The 15,119-nt window shown below is 50.6% G+C and overlaps 3 protein-coding genes across 3 annotated transcripts; all 3 read left to right on the top strand.

The window, feature by feature from the left end:
• Positions 1 to 3,846: 3,846 nt before the first annotated feature.
• Positions 3,847 to 5,700, top strand: POX_a01071 (uncharacterized protein; the record flags this gene model as incomplete). The annotated part of the gene is made up of 2 exons (XM_050110001.1): positions 3,847 to 3,940; positions 4,022 to 5,700. The coding sequence occupies 2 exons, from the start codon at positions 3,847 to 3,849 to the stop codon at positions 5,698 to 5,700; spliced, it is 1,773 nt and encodes a 590-aa protein (XP_049973769.1).
• Positions 5,701 to 10,083: 4,383 nt separating this feature from the next.
• On the top strand, positions 10,084 to 10,548 carry POX_a01070 (uncharacterized protein; the record flags this gene model as incomplete). The annotated part of the gene is made up of 1 exon (XM_050110000.1): positions 10,084 to 10,548. The coding sequence occupies one exon, from the start codon at positions 10,084 to 10,086 to the stop codon at positions 10,546 to 10,548; it is 465 nt and encodes a 154-aa protein (XP_049973768.1).
• Positions 10,549 to 13,632: 3,084 nt separating this feature from the next.
• Positions 13,633 to 13,782, top strand: POX_a01069 (uncharacterized protein; the record flags this gene model as incomplete). The annotated part of the gene is made up of 1 exon (XM_050109999.1): positions 13,633 to 13,782. The coding sequence occupies one exon, from the start codon at positions 13,633 to 13,635 to the stop codon at positions 13,780 to 13,782; it is 150 nt and encodes a 49-aa protein (XP_049973767.1).
• Between the last annotated feature and the right edge of the window lie 1,337 nt (positions 13,783 to 15,119).

The raw sequence follows: 15,119 nt of genomic DNA, 5'->3' as shown, positions 1-15,119 counted from the left end.
GGTATGGCAAAATACCAGGAGTGTACTAGCTTTGCCATATGCCTGGTCAATGATTTGGTGGCTTCGCATGGACGATCTGTCACATGATGGCCAATCGAATAGCGTTCATTGCTTGATTCGTTCTTGACAGGTCTCTTCAGCCAACAGGGGCTTAGTTCGAGCAGTCTTAGGCGATCTCTGTATTTGACTAGCCTCATGTCGAAGATGTCCAATCCAGTCTAGTAGATCGAGTGATGCGCTTTCCCTCACTTCATTCTTCCCCCCCCCTTTTCATACATACTATGACCCATCCTTTTTTGGCGCGGAACCTCTGATCGTTGTGGCAATAATTCACTTCTTCAGACCGTTGGCAAGACGGGCAGGCGACCATTTGATCCGTGCCTACCATCTCTGCCCCGTGTAACGGCCTTCCTCATACTGATTGACGAGTGCTGATCTCCCCTAGTCATCAAATCCACAACCACAAGATAATGCCACCTGGCAGACCCGTGACCCGAAGGGTGTCACGCTTGAGCTACCTGAGCTACCTCATGCGTGGAAGAACTAGGATATTATCTCCCCGATATTGAAGGTGTGAACAGCCAACTCATTAGCCTCACAAACGAGTGTGCAACAAGGCCCAACGTGCCACACCTCAGGCCGCCCCCACCCCTTTGGGAGAACTTTAACCTGACTCCGTTCTTTCATCTTGACTTCACTCAGAGTTTTGTCCGGCTTTACGTCATTCAATATCAAAACCTCGTTACTCCCACTATATTATCGCTGTTATTATGTATGATGAGGTGGACAGAGAGGAACCCTGTTTCATCCCGTCAACTAGGACTAAACTAGAAGTTGCAGTGCAGGTACCAGTCAAGAGATTTATGAGATCTGTGTAGCTCCGACTGTATTCATTTAGTCCACTCGACAGAACACCAATCACGGGCCTAGTGACAGGACTAATCTGAGATCTTCATATCAAGTCTCCTCATGGAGGTAGATCTTTGTTGGAAATTCACAGTGCTCTGTGGACACAGTCGCCAAAATTGACCACTTGATTGGGCCCTCCCTGCCGGATAATAATACATTGCCAGATGCAGCCGATACTTAAATGGAACTTAGTACGTCCCGTCTCGAGTAGGGAGGAATGCCGCATTTCAGCCGGGATGACTCTACCGGGGCTGACTACCTAGGGTACCTCCTCATACTGTGGTCAAGTACATACTGAACCTCCTGTTCCGATTAGTACATCCTCCATTACCAAAGCGAACTAAGATCTCTAGGTATGATTATACGAGGAAAACCTGATCAAAATTGGTGGCTACTTCCAGGAAACCCATGGATCAGCAGTTCAGGTTTCCATGTAGTGATGGGACTACATAATACAAGTTACCAGTTCAGGGCGACAGAATGGCTTACTGCATGTTCTATCTCCACTTTCATCTCTCCCCATATTACAAGCATTATGGGGCTGTCGAGAGAAACCTGGGGAATAACGGTAGCATTTTGGTCGCTTGACTGCTTGCGGCTGCCTTCTTTATCCAAACAGCGTCCAGTTTCCTGACACCTGCTTTAACTTTCTGTCCCAAAGCGAGAAGAAAGTCTAGTATGTGACTTCTCAACATGATTGAAACAGAATCTTTACCACCGGTAGGAGGGGAAAAAAAAGAAGAAAGGGACAAGACGGGTGATCGCTCCTTGCGGGTGCCAGGCGGCGGTGTCGACATTCCGCATACCTTTTTGCCCCCAGCCAGTCAGCCCCGAAGCCGTCGTTCCCCCCCGGTTCCGTGACGAAAATAGCTAAACCACGAGACAGGAATCTGATGAATCACGAATAAAACAGTCCACAGTGAAGCGGAAGAAAATACCTTGCCCTCTCGCATGGCACAAGTGCCCTCGAAGATCCTCGAGGCGACTCGAAGCAGCGATCGTAGATTTTTCTGGGCAGCAAGTCAGCCGGACTGGGAGGGCGAATCGGCGGCCAATGGCTGGCGGTGCGACAGTTCATCAGTCAGTAGGTCAAATTGCCAGGGATCATGGATTTCGACGAAAGAACCGTCATCAACCCGTGTACTGCATCGTTCCTTCTTCTGAGCAAGCTTAACCCTGGACTGAACCGCCTCTTCATGGCGCCTGGATCCGGACAAGGAGGTCTGTAGGACGGTGTGGAGATGACTCGACGCAGATCAAACGTACAGAGGTTGGTCGCCCAGGGAGCACAATGGTGGACTTCCCTGCGATTTCCATGTCCTTTTTGTACGAACCGAACATGGCATTCATTTGGACAATCGCCCCCAGGTCTGAAATCATTTCAAGTTGGGTTACTCCAGTGAACTGTCTAGGCACCGGTCCTTAAGCCAGGCGTGTCGAGATCATGGCTCGTGTGGAAGACATCAACATCATAATCTTATGTGCCAACAGTCTCTCTTGGTTTCCCGTCATAGTATTTCAATAGCAAGATCTTGTATTCGGTATTTCTAGAGGTCCTATTCATCTTGCTGGCAGACAAACCGACTGGAATTATGTTGCAAACAGAGTCTTGCGGTGTAACTGTCTACGAGATCTGCCGATACGAGGTCCGGAAACAGAATAGTAATGTATTGTGAAGCAGGACTGTAATACTGTCCATGTCGTGGCCCTGTTACGTATGGTATACATGGTATAATACTGTACCTCTTCTTTTCGGAGCGACTTCGGGAGACAATCGTGGGATAGCCTCCTTGGACCACAACCACCTTCTCACGAATCAGGACACTGAGGTAGGAGTCACGGGATCCATCCGACCATGTGCCCACCGCCCGCTGCCCAGCAATACCGAGGGATACCGGGGGGAGTGAAAATCGATGGCCGGTGGCTGATGACTGGAAGCCAGTGGAGTGGGGAATCCAGAACGACCAAAGTACTGTTCGTACCGTGGGCTGGGCCACCCGGTCGCAGTGAAACTGTCCCGTGATGCAACGAAATTTCTTCACCGGCCCACCCAGACGATTTTAGGCATTTCTCAGGGCTATTCCACTGCACAGCTGGACGGAGGCCCGGCTTTTCTCCTTGTATTGCGGTATTGTGCGATCGGGTACCTAGACGATTGCGATGGGTTCTTCGTGAGACTCCCCTTTCGGATGGGTTAATTTCGTCCCTGTCTTGCGTTGAATTTTTTTTTTTGATTTTTTGATTTCTTCTTTCGGTCGGCCTTTTTTTTACTTTTGATTTTTCACCTTTTTCTTTTTCTCCAATAATTCTGATTTCTTTTTTGATTTTCTGTTCCAATTATTCTCCCCCCCTCCCTGCGCTTTCCACATCCACTCCACTCACTACTGCCGCCCCCGTCATTCTTATTATCGGTGCAACTGCCTCTTCTCCATCCCTCTTTCCTCCTTCCTCTCATCTCTCCACACAGCCACCCATTCAACATCCCTTTGAAGTTGCTCCATCGCTGAGGACGTGTCAATTCCTCACTCAGCGTGTCTTGCAACTCTAGCCCACCCCTTTCCCAACCCAACACCCGCTCTCCGCATTTCCTGCTCGGTGGCGTCCTGACGGAAACTTGACGAACACTTGGCTCACTAGGAAGTCTCAATTCCGCAATCTCACCACCGACACTTCGCCTCCACTTCTCAGCAACCTCAACACCTTCATCACATCCACTGCAACTTCTGTGGGTTTATCCTTCTCTCTCTTGACTGTTGTCTTGCTAGGCTACAGACTCGACTCTGGAAATTTCAACCTTTCGCCGCAGATCCTTCCGTGAACTCATACCCTCGTTTTTCACGCGCCGTACGACCACTCTCGGGAAGACGGCGACCCCGGAAACACTTGACATTTCAATCAACCCCTCAGAGTACCACAGGTAGCCGTGGCTTCTTCATCATGCCTCTGACAACACCGGTTTTGACGGTGGACGCGGACAATATCCACAAGGTCGATACCGCTAACGCTCAGTCCCTCCATGGAATGTGGATGGGTAAGTCATTCTGCGATGGCATCACTGGGTATACGTAACTTTGATGTCCATCGAAAGACTAACTGGCAATCCTTTTCATAGTCTTTTCAAAATGTGCCGATTACATGGATCAAGGTCGGCGTCTGGAAAATCTGAGCTGGCGATTGTGGACACGGGAAACCTTCTGCGTCGAACCAGAGAAGTCGAACGAGGCTTGCCTTCTGCCTAAGCTGCGTAGCGAGGCGGCTGATCTTCCGGAGCTCTCCGCCAGCGTGGAATCGGCTGCTTCCGACCAAGCTGAGCGTATTGAAGCTCACATCAAGCGCCCTCAGTTCTCTGACTACCGCCCTGCCGTTGTTCGAGAGGACTCCCTGGCCAGCCTGGGTCGTGGCAAAGAGAAACACATTACCTCGCTCGATCTTGAGCGCATGGTTTTGAACATTAAGGAACGAAAGCAGTTGCAACCTTTGACACCCGAGGTTCGACCTGCTGCTCCAGTTGTCGACATCACTCCTCAGCCCTCCACACCTACACCGACACCCCAATCCTTGGCTGTCCGACACGCACCAGCCTTTTCCCGCCCTAGCCCTCAAGCCCGCGCCTCCACCGAGTCCTGTTCAACCACCGCCCCCGAAGGCAATGATAGCGACTCCGCTCAAGCTGCGGCCTCCGACACGAGTGTTTCCTCCTCGGGGGTTCTTGCTCACCGTTCCGACCTGATCAAGTCACCCAGCCGAGTCCGTGGATTCTCCCCCATGCAAGTCTCGTCATCCTTCCGATCCAACACCAACCTCGCCGCCAAAGCGAGTCCCGCGGGGCCCACAGTGCAGCCTCCCAAGCCATCTCCTCTGAAGAAGAAGGGTGGTATGTTCATGCTGGGCGGATCCTCCGGTGACGATGATGAGAGCAGTTTTGAAGATCGCATGGCACCCGAGACTGCGCAAAACAACCAAAACAATGGCGGATTGAAGGCCACAACCAGCAATCCCAATCAGTCTAAGAAGAAGGTGGCTTCCTTCAGCGATCATGTGGACACAATCCGACCACCAAAGAGTCCTCTCCACGGCGACGAGGACGCCATTGAGACGGATGATGAGGTTTCGGAAAGCGCCATTGAAGACGATGAGGATTCTGATTGGGAAGACTCGGTGACGGAGAGTGGGCGATCTACACCCGATGAACGATCAGAGCTCTTCCAGCGTGTGGATTCGAGACCTAACCTCGTGTCCCGTCGGTCTCTACTGACCATGATGATGCACCAGCCCGGCAGAATGCAAGGCAATGGATTCCGTTCAAGTCCCGCCCTTCAACGGTCACGTCTGACTTCTCCCAATGGTCCATCGATGCCCGCATCGCCTGCCGAGCACGATGAGGAGAACCTCACCATGCGCGGTCCCGATGTTCCTCGATCGAAGCCTATCGTGATGAAGCCGCCTCATCCTCAGTCTGTGGCTCATTCACCTCGCACCACCCGTCGAAACATGCTTGCAACTGAGCTCACCGAGTCCCTTCGCCGACATCTTCTTTGGGAACGCCAGCAGAAGAGTGCGACAGCCAATGCCTTCCTTAAGCGTCGTCACACTGCCCACGACGTGAAAAACCTTCAGGAATATCCCGGCCCTCAGGGACCAGTTCGCCCGCCCGGCGCAGCTGTAGCACCCATCGCGAAGGATAACCAGTCCAGCAACCAGGCTAGAGACAAGGATTCCACGAAAAACGGATCCTGGTCCAACTACGCGACCGACTACGGCCCATGGGAATATCATGTCAAGGGATGGTAATCCCATGAACCGGCTTTGGCCTTTCGCTGCCACATCGAATACCCTCTCACTATCTCAACTTCTTGTCTCTCGTCACAGCAACTTGGTTTCTCTGACACGTCCGATCACGAACATGCATTGCATCTTGGCGCATTCTTTGGGTTTGGTATTTTTATTCTGTTTCATCATCTCACATGGCATCTGTTATGGATCTCTCTTGGCGGTCGGTCATTGATATTCTTGGAAGGCTTGGGTTACCCACCGGAAACCGCATTCATCCCGGCGTTCTCCTGCCTTTGGATTCTTTGAGGATGGATTTGTTTGTCCCGCTTTACGCCACCACCCCGTGCTACTGCTAGCGGAGCCGCAACGTTGTTTCCCATACGCCACGTTATGTACAGCTTCCATACCTTATACCTCTCTTCCACCTTACCATGATTCCCAATTCCACCGTTCTCCGCTTTCTTGGTGCTGCGCTTCTCAGTCCACCAATGGATGGAGAGAAGCCACGGTGTTTTCTATTCTATGCTCTTCAAGCGTCTCCTTGCACCCCAAAAGAAAATTTCTTTTTCTCTTTGACCAAACAATCTGGTCCTTTTCATACTGACCTTGTTTCTGACGCCTTTCTCCCGCAAGTGCGCTCGAAGTGGGGAACCAGCTTCCTTTTTGTTTCGAATCTCACGCCATTTTCCACTTCCTGCTCCTCTTCGTTTCTGTGATACCAGATGCCTTGCGCATTACTTGCTTCTTGAATCCTCTGTTCCCCTTGTTCTGCTTCATTGCAGGCGCAGGCGGTGTGGAGCACAATTCAAGATTCCTCCTCCCCCCCCTCTGTACGTTTAACTCTGGTGTGGAGTTGCCCTCTCCGTGTCATAGTCAAGAAGTTAATACTGGAAATGGGAGAAGAATAATTTGAATCTTGAATGAGGTTGATGCTCTCCAAAACCGAGTCTTTCCGTCATATGTCCACCCTGCACAGTCATCCGTAAACCCAGTCATTCTGTGAGAACCTCGATGCCTGATAGACCAACCAGCCTGGTGAAAGACATTGGAGCCGAGCTCGGCATCGGATCTCAAGATACTGTAGTTCGACGATGCTCTGAACAAATGAGCGGTCTAGATCTCCCCAGCTCACCCAGAGCTTAAGTTCCTGTTCGAAAGGTCCGGGATTGCGATCTTGGACCTCTCCCCCGCGCTCAAGCCCCAGCGCTCTCGAGTTATGCTGCAGAACATTCATCGTGGCGGATCCAGCGTCCTGGACTCCCTAGACGAATTAAAATCTTCACGATTGTCCAACCCATCAATTTCACTCTAGATCTGGAAGGGTCTTGAGTCTTTTGCCCCCAATCCACCTCTTTTGGGGGGGGGGGGGGGTCTCGGGGCCAACGTGCAGAATGGCCGATAGAATCTCCGGTTTCTTTGGCCGAAGCACACGCATGAAAGCGATCATGTTAGTTTTATTATTGATTTTTTTTTTGATTCTTGCAGGTTGGCTAGGTGGCGCTGACACGTAGGAAGGGAAGGGGAAAGGGAACTTGGAAAGGCTAGACGGGTCTTTCTGTAGTAGTGTTGTTTTGGGGAGGGTGTATCTATTCAACGTTGGGTGGTTAAGTGAGTTGGTGTGGGTGGGCTGGTCCGGGTCCATGTCTCAGTGGTGTGTGTGTGGACATATCGTAGTGCATTTTTGATTGATCAGGGAATTACCTAGCAGGGGACGAACAGGGGTACTCTTTAGGTGGGTGACTTTGGCCTCTGTGTGAATTTTGCCCAGGTCCAGGCCTTTGGGATATCAAAGATCATGGTCTACTATATACTAGATACTATTAATATAGTCTATCTGATATGGTATATCAGGCCGGGAGTGGAAAGCGTCAGCATGGAATGAAGAGATTATCAGAGTGTGCCCTGTACTTGGAGTGCTGCTGGATTTCAAGTAACGAGAGTAGAATGCTGCTCGGCCAAATGGGTATGTGCAATGTATCTGTCGGTGTGCGTGTGTGTGAAACTTATACTTAATACGAGCATTTTGATAGACGACTGATTCTTGCAAAAGGGTAGATTGACCGGACCATCTCTTGGTGTATTCCCCATCAATTGAGACTTGAGCAACGGAGGACAGGTGGGATGACCGCAGCAATGGCCGTGCATCAGTTGCCCGTACAGGACTTGGACTGACTGGCTACATGGAGAGATCCCCCGCCGCGCCACGCTGAGATGCCGTGCGGCAGAAAAGGAACCTCAGGCCACTCTCTGCTGGTGAACCAGATGGATGCCCCGGTGTGATATTCATCCGTGGTGTGGGATGGTCGATATTCTTGATCCAGTCACCTATGCACCTTTGGACTCTACAGATGGACTCATGTGGAACGAGTCAACACTAGGGGGGGGTGAAAACCTGGAAAAAAAAACTACTCACGACTCGGGGAAGCGGGAAGCTCAGTGAAAAACCTAGTGTATACCAGAGAAGGCTTTTTGTCTTGAGAATATAGTATGTAGCTCATAGCGCTCCGGAAATGTTGGCGATTCATCCATTCATCCAGCCCTTGTGATGGTATACTACAGAGTGTCAGAATCGACATGGGCAAATGTACCGTGACCCATCATTCTCCTCATTCCCACTGCTGTAGAATCTGCCGGAGAGACCGATCACGAACCTATGTTCTGCACGCTACCGGCTTAGTGGGGATCGTTTTTTTGTGTCACTGGGAAAATCCGAGTGACTGGGATGGGGGACGGAGCCCCCGATCTGCTGGCGTTTACAGCAAAACCTTACGCCCTCATGGAAGTTGTCGCACTCTTATCCGTGAACGGGTAAAGTTTAAAAACTCTCCCCGACAAAAGGACATTCTCTTGTAGATTCTCTCACCCGATCGAGAGATCGATAGATACAAAGGGTTGAGACTGTCCAGCCGGCAGTCAGAAGGAGCCGACCGAGGGGGCGTCAAGGACGTGAAACTCTGGATTGAGATTGAGGTGGATTCATTGGGTTCATTGGATTCAAGCGAAGGGAACGGAATGCAGGCTGGAGCTGGGAGAGGCGTTGGTCAGGTGGGAGGGCAGAAAGAAAAATCATGAAAAGAATTTCCTCCTCCTCAAAAAGCTACAAGATTGGGTCCGAGTGACAAAAGTACCCCCCCCCCCCCCCCCGGAAGTCATCGCGAGGGTCGGCCAAGCAACAAGGAGAGGGGGAGATGAAGAGCTCTGGACGCAAGCAGGTTATCATGACTTGGTGTTTTATGCTTTTGGGTGTTGCGGTTTTTCCCTTTTGGATCGGAACCGCCCAGGAAATGGAAGCTCCAGTGGATTTGATCGGGCGCAACCGAGAGAGGATTGAGGATTGTCGTCGCGGACTGGAAGTGCTGACCGTCATTCAATTTGATCTCAAAAAGACGAAAGTACTCCAGGTACTCCAGGTACTTGGACTGAACGAAACGTGGGAACCTTCGATCTTGTGGCCTACGGGGATGTCTGATGCTTCCCACTCATCCACCCCCCCCCCAAAGAGCGCAACGAGGATCAACCAGCGCCAACAGGCCGTGCGCCGCCCCGGGAATTCATCCCCCTCTATCACCATGTCCAGGTGAGCGATCCATGGCCGGAGTCCACACGGCGGCAAAGCCGGGTTCGCCATGCAATGCGATGCAAGATATGTCTCGATGCAGAATCGAGGATCTAGAATTGAGACGGGACGACTCGACAATCTCCATTGATGTAGTCCTCCGCCAGTCGAGGCCTAAGGTTCGAAGATCTGGAGCTGGTGGCATTGTTCGCTTCACATGCGGTTTGATGCTATCCTGTCGCGGTCTCCATCTTTCTCCACATGTATTTCCCCCCTCCCCTCCTGCTAGCTATCTGGTGGTGGTGGTGGTGGTGACACGAACATGATTCGACCGCAAGAGCGCTCAGATCTTGCTTGCTCTGCCCGAAAGGAGAAGGGGAAAGGTTGATTGTATGATAGCTATCATCTTGTGGATTTGAGAAACTCAAAGTGAGGCCCAAGAGCTTCAATTCTTGATCCGGGGGAGGGTTTTTTTGTGTTTTTTTTTCTCCCTTTGTTCTCTTCTTCCTTGGACGGGAGACGCCAATACCATCTTATTCTGCGTGTGTCCTCCCAAAGTGGACGACATCGTCGAGGTCAACATTACGTTTTCGACCTCGCGGATGAAGAGGAATGAGGTCTAGAGTCTAGACTTTCACCACCAAGGGGCCTCCGTCGGAAAAAGGCCACGATCCACGCTGACTGCAGCAAGGTTGAATGTCCTCCGACCAGAGGCTCGTAAAGATCTCCATCCACCTCCAGTAGACTTCTACAACCAGCTCTGGATCAAATGAGAGTGGACGTGTCTCGGACGGGCACCCTGTCTGGAAGGGGCTCGGGGGGGCGTGTTCCGGTGAAGCCTCATCATGGTCAGCATGATGCATGGCTTGAAACAACCTTGGATCTCGGCACCCCATGATGACCATGCTTGCCTTTTGGCCTGTGCAAATAAAGCAACATCGGTATGGCATGGTCGATCATTGATGGAGTGGAACGGACTGATCTCGACCTTCTCGACCGAGGTCGAGAAGCGCAAGTCAAGGACTGCACCACGTATGAAGGGCAATGTGAGTAGAGATGGAATCATCGATCATCGCAGGGCTGTCGGTGAGAAGTTTGATGTCATATCCAAAAATACTTTGTCGAAGGAGAACCCGCCCAGGTTACCTACTAGTCTAATAGCTAGAGCGCAACATCACTTCCTAACTGGCGTAGTTGGTAGCGTACCACTATGCGAGTCGCCGCGGCTACTTCAATGGACTACACCCACGGACCAGATGAGATTTGCCCGAGGCCGCCAACCAGAAGCACGGCAACATACTGGCAATTGAACTAGACTCACAAGGCTGCCCGTTGAGGTTCTTGCCCGTGTTCGCAAACTCTCCCAGACATACTACAGAATTACAGACGCTTTGCGTTTGACTTGCCGCGCCTGACCAATATTACTGCGTGTGTCCTCGCTACAATCCTGCGACGATTGGTCCGGGCGTGAATGTAAGGAACCTCTTTCGTTCGAGGAGATCGATCGACCCCATGATTTCATTTCTTCGTCCATCACTCTCTGCAGTATTCTACAGTGTACCTTTAGCCCGCAGTGTCAGTAGCCTACAGTACTTCACTACGCATCAGCCAGACATGCACCCATACAATCCTCATCCGCAAATTCTCCGAAATCCCTCCAGCCTCCGAATGACTCCAATGACGTAGCCGGGGTCATCTTTGCTTGCCGGATTCTCCGTGGCACCGGTAGTCCGTGCGACTTGACTTCATTTCGGAGTAGACTGAACGATCTCAGCGTTCAATGACCGGACGCTTTGATTCATTCCTATCGATCGCGCTCCCAAAAATCCAAACTGATGCAAGATCAATTGAAAGGGAAACCGCCCGGGGATACAGTCCGGAAATCTTGCTTTCCCAAAATGGATCACGGATCCCTCCGCCCCTCCAAAAAAAAGAAAAATAAAAAAAATCAAAGAAACCGAAAAGTGGATACCAAGCGCTTCCAAGGGTAAGATGCTCAAAACGGGAAATGTGATGTTCTTTTCGCACAAAGCCATCTTAGGGAAACACGGACACACCCTGTGAGTGCGTGTTCGTATAGTAGTATTGTCAGTAATAATAATAATAATTTCTGAGTCTAAACCCCCACACAGCCCTCTGTTTTTTTGACAGTGTTCCTACAAATTCCGACGCTGACTACGCGAGTTTCCTATTCGGGAGGAAGAGCACCGTCCACACTGTAGTATTTGGTGGTACTGTAGCAGCAGTCCAGACGAGTGATCTGATCTCAAACAAATGACCTGTGAAAACCGCATGAATCTCTGGGACGAGAGTTCCGACTGATCCCGATGGGTGTGGGGCAATTGCCCTACGAGAACTCTGAGTATCTTGGGGACACGTTGGAGAAGAGATTGATGATCCGCGCTTCACAAGCCTTGATGAAACATCGAATCATGCTTTGGCATCTCGAGAGAGATTGCAGACAGCCCAGTGAGCTTAATGGGTCATCAAGGGGAAGTGCGCGAATGGAATGCGTAGTTGTTCACGCATTGTGGTCCGAGTGTTCTTGGCGTATCATAACCTCTTTATCTTGTCGATGACCTTTTGCGTTTCCTTTCTCCCTGTTCTTTATCCTGACGGGCATTTCGGGTGACAGACGAGAAACTACCGTATGATGGCTTGTCGCACTAGATAACGCCACCCCATACCGTGTGTAGCCGCGTACTTAGTAGCTGTCCATTAATGGGGGTCGTGTTTCTGTGGGTTTCAAATAGGCAGGTGAAGCGCACTTGTCATCACCCTGTGGCTTGACTGAAAACTGGAGGGGCCGAGACTTGAGCGCCAGCCACCTCCAGATTGCGCTCCATTTGGCCAAAGACAGAGGGGGGGGGGGGGCTCGTCCTGCCATTTTCAGAGAGGATTCTCCATTTCACATGCGCGTCTGAACTGCAAATCCATCTCCCAGTTTGGAAAACAATAGTATACGTGTGGGACTATCAAAGCCTTCAACATTACATTGCATACATGGACAATTGGGAGGATAACTTCACCCAACACGAATGCACGGGATTGGTCGATTTTTGATCATCAATTTCCATACATAACAGAGTATCTGTATCATTACGGCCTCTGGAAAAAAGTTGCCCTCCCCCCCTTCCCCTTCCTAAAAAAAAAAACAAAAACTCGAAGCACAAAAAGCAGTGATCCAAGATCTGTCTTTCCAGCTACGCTCCACTCATGAAGCAGCAGTGGATGACAACAAGTGGAGTCGATCGCAGCCCCCTTCTTCAAGCTCTGATGATTCGGCGAGCGTTCCAGGATCATCTCACCGGTCCAGAAACGGTTTACAAGGACCAGTTTTGATTCTGTGAAGTCTTGATGGGCCCCGCGTCTTCACGAGAATTCTTCCGCCAGTCCGCCGTAGTTTCCCCTCTGGGCGTGTTAGGGCACTAGATGATCCCGGCACCCACTCGCTTGGGCTCACAGATGAGAAATTCAGAATGTGACTCAATGGATTCTCCAGTCAGGGCTCGCGGTGGCTTGGTTTACCCCCACGAGAAAAAAAGGGCTACCGTATCAGAAAGGGGGAACGTCGAGAGCCCTTTTTTTTTCTTTCTGTTACCTATCCTAGCGTGTGGACATACGATTTTTCTTTCCAAACGTGTTTGATGCGGGCGCTTCGGGAAGTGGGCAAAGTGTGGACGTCGATAGATCCATGTGCTTGAAACGCAGCGTAGCTACAAAGTTTCGGTGCTGGCTGAAAAGTAGATCATCGATGAGCATGGCGACGAGGAACAAAGAATGACTTCGAGGGTGGGTTTTCCGGCCTGGCTACCGTCAAACTGTCAGCGTACGATCGGAAAATCATCGGGGAGGGGAGGACTCCAATTGTCGGCAAGCCGATTCCTTGTCCAAGCTATTGTATGCAGGCATACAGGTATATGCTGGATGCCTGGGCATACAAGCCTAACTCATTGAACGTTGTCGCATCGGCAGTGGATTCCATGAGAACACTCCATAGGCCATTCGAGACGTTCTAATTCAAGCTCGGCCACCGCAGCACGCCTCTTCGTCACAGAAACTTGACATGAAGCTACGGTATATGGACTATTTTTTCTCTCTTAATTTTAGGTCTCGGAGAATTCTCAACCGCTTCGTCCGCGAGGTTCCCCCTTCTGACCTAGCGGACTCGATGCCATGCATACGTTCGAACTTCATTGGAGCCCAAGGTTCATGGACCATGCACATCATCTATGCGTTCCTATCCGGAAATAATCCTAGCATGCATTGATATAACGAAATTACATGGAGTATGTACGCATCTTAAAAGTACAGTAGGAGACTGATCTCGACCCATCTTTCGTCGAGCGTTGCCTTTTATCAAGGTCCGGTTTGCTTCTCTGGATATACCCACCATGGAGGGTACGGATCGGTCCAATAGCGTTTCATTTCCATTCTTCGTGGATCTTTCGACCGACGAGACCGGTCTCCTAGAGCCCTTGCAGGAGAACTTAGATCTGCTTGTCTGCTGTGTTGTTCTCGAATGGAAGAGATCAAGGGATTAAATTGGCGGCATTTGAAAAGTCAATTTCATCTCTACGTGAACAGTGCACAGGGATCAACCATGACTGACGCACCGTGATTTCTCAATGATCCTTTCGTGAGCATCGAGCCTCGAGCTATGAATTGAATGGTGCTTCGAGACCCGATTTGGATACCACAGATGACCCGAAGGAATGTTGACTTCATCATCGCGTCCTAGCGTTAGACTAGTGCTGGGCCCTGCAAATGTCCTAGGATGTGACGATGGCGGCCACTAACAGACCCAACCGGTATCCCGATCCCGAATAATTCGGCTCGGCAAACGACCGAATTGTTGGGCACAGGTATTGGCTGCCCAAGAATCAAGAACTTCAGAGCAATTTTTTTTGACGCTATACCTTTCCGAGAGGGCCACTGTAACCTGGTAGGAGCTTAGAAGAATTCAGAGGGATATGTTCCCTCTGGTCCTCATGGGGCACTGTTCCACCGTTTCAGAAATGGGAAAGACAGAAAAGAAAATGATAATCTAAAATCCATGGACTCTGATGGGCCACGCGTGGTCAACTTGACTGTGCGCGCCTTGCCAACATCCCACGTAATATGGGACGCGGTTCCGCATTGAAGATGTTGGAAGACATGATTGGTTCGGAAACGAAGATGCGGAGAAGTCGGTGCCATCACGTGCATCCACATCGAGGAGCGCTGTCCTCCGGCGAATCAGCGCCACTCTTGAATCCACCATTTGTCGTGCGGGGGAAGTCGAGCTGCATATCTAACAGTCGAGAAACAGCCATGGGCCCCTCCTCTCCTGCGCAAATATCTCCATCGAGGGGTATTTTCTCAGTTGAAAGAGCGGAAGAGATTACGAGGGTGGCGGTAATCTTGCATGTGACTTTTGCTTGGTGAATTAGATGAGTTACCTCGCGTAGCATTCTTCACTGAAAGACAATAGTCCCCTCTGATGGTACATTTGCCGTGGTCTTCTGGAAGGCCTGGAAGCCTGGTAGCGTTCTGGAAGGATGATCCGGTTGGATGGATTGGGACTTTCGAAATGCAGATTCGACGCTAGTCTGAGCTCGGACACACCGAGAATTCGGGTGATTTATTACATACTGTACGTGTCTGACTGTATGAGTGGATGCGGTGGTGTAATATACCGTTCCCCGTCTGTTGGTATTACATTATCAAGTGAAAGTTACACCTGTGCATTTAACATGGAGGTTTCGGTATTATTTATACTGTTCGATCATGTGTTCAAAAATCAAGGCGTGAGGTTGAGGAACCCGATGCGGATGAAATCAGTGCGAGTCGTCTGTCGCCATGCTTGAATGAAGAAAAATGTTTCATCCTTCAAGCGGTT

The sequence above is a fragment of the Penicillium oxalicum genome, chromosome I (genome assembly GCF_001723175.1).
Source record: "Penicillium oxalicum strain HP7-1 chromosome I, whole genome shotgun sequence".
NCBI classification, from domain to species: domain Eukaryota; kingdom Fungi; phylum Ascomycota; class Eurotiomycetes; order Eurotiales; family Aspergillaceae; genus Penicillium; species Penicillium oxalicum.
This window is presented reverse-complemented; position numbering and strand designations above follow the sequence as displayed.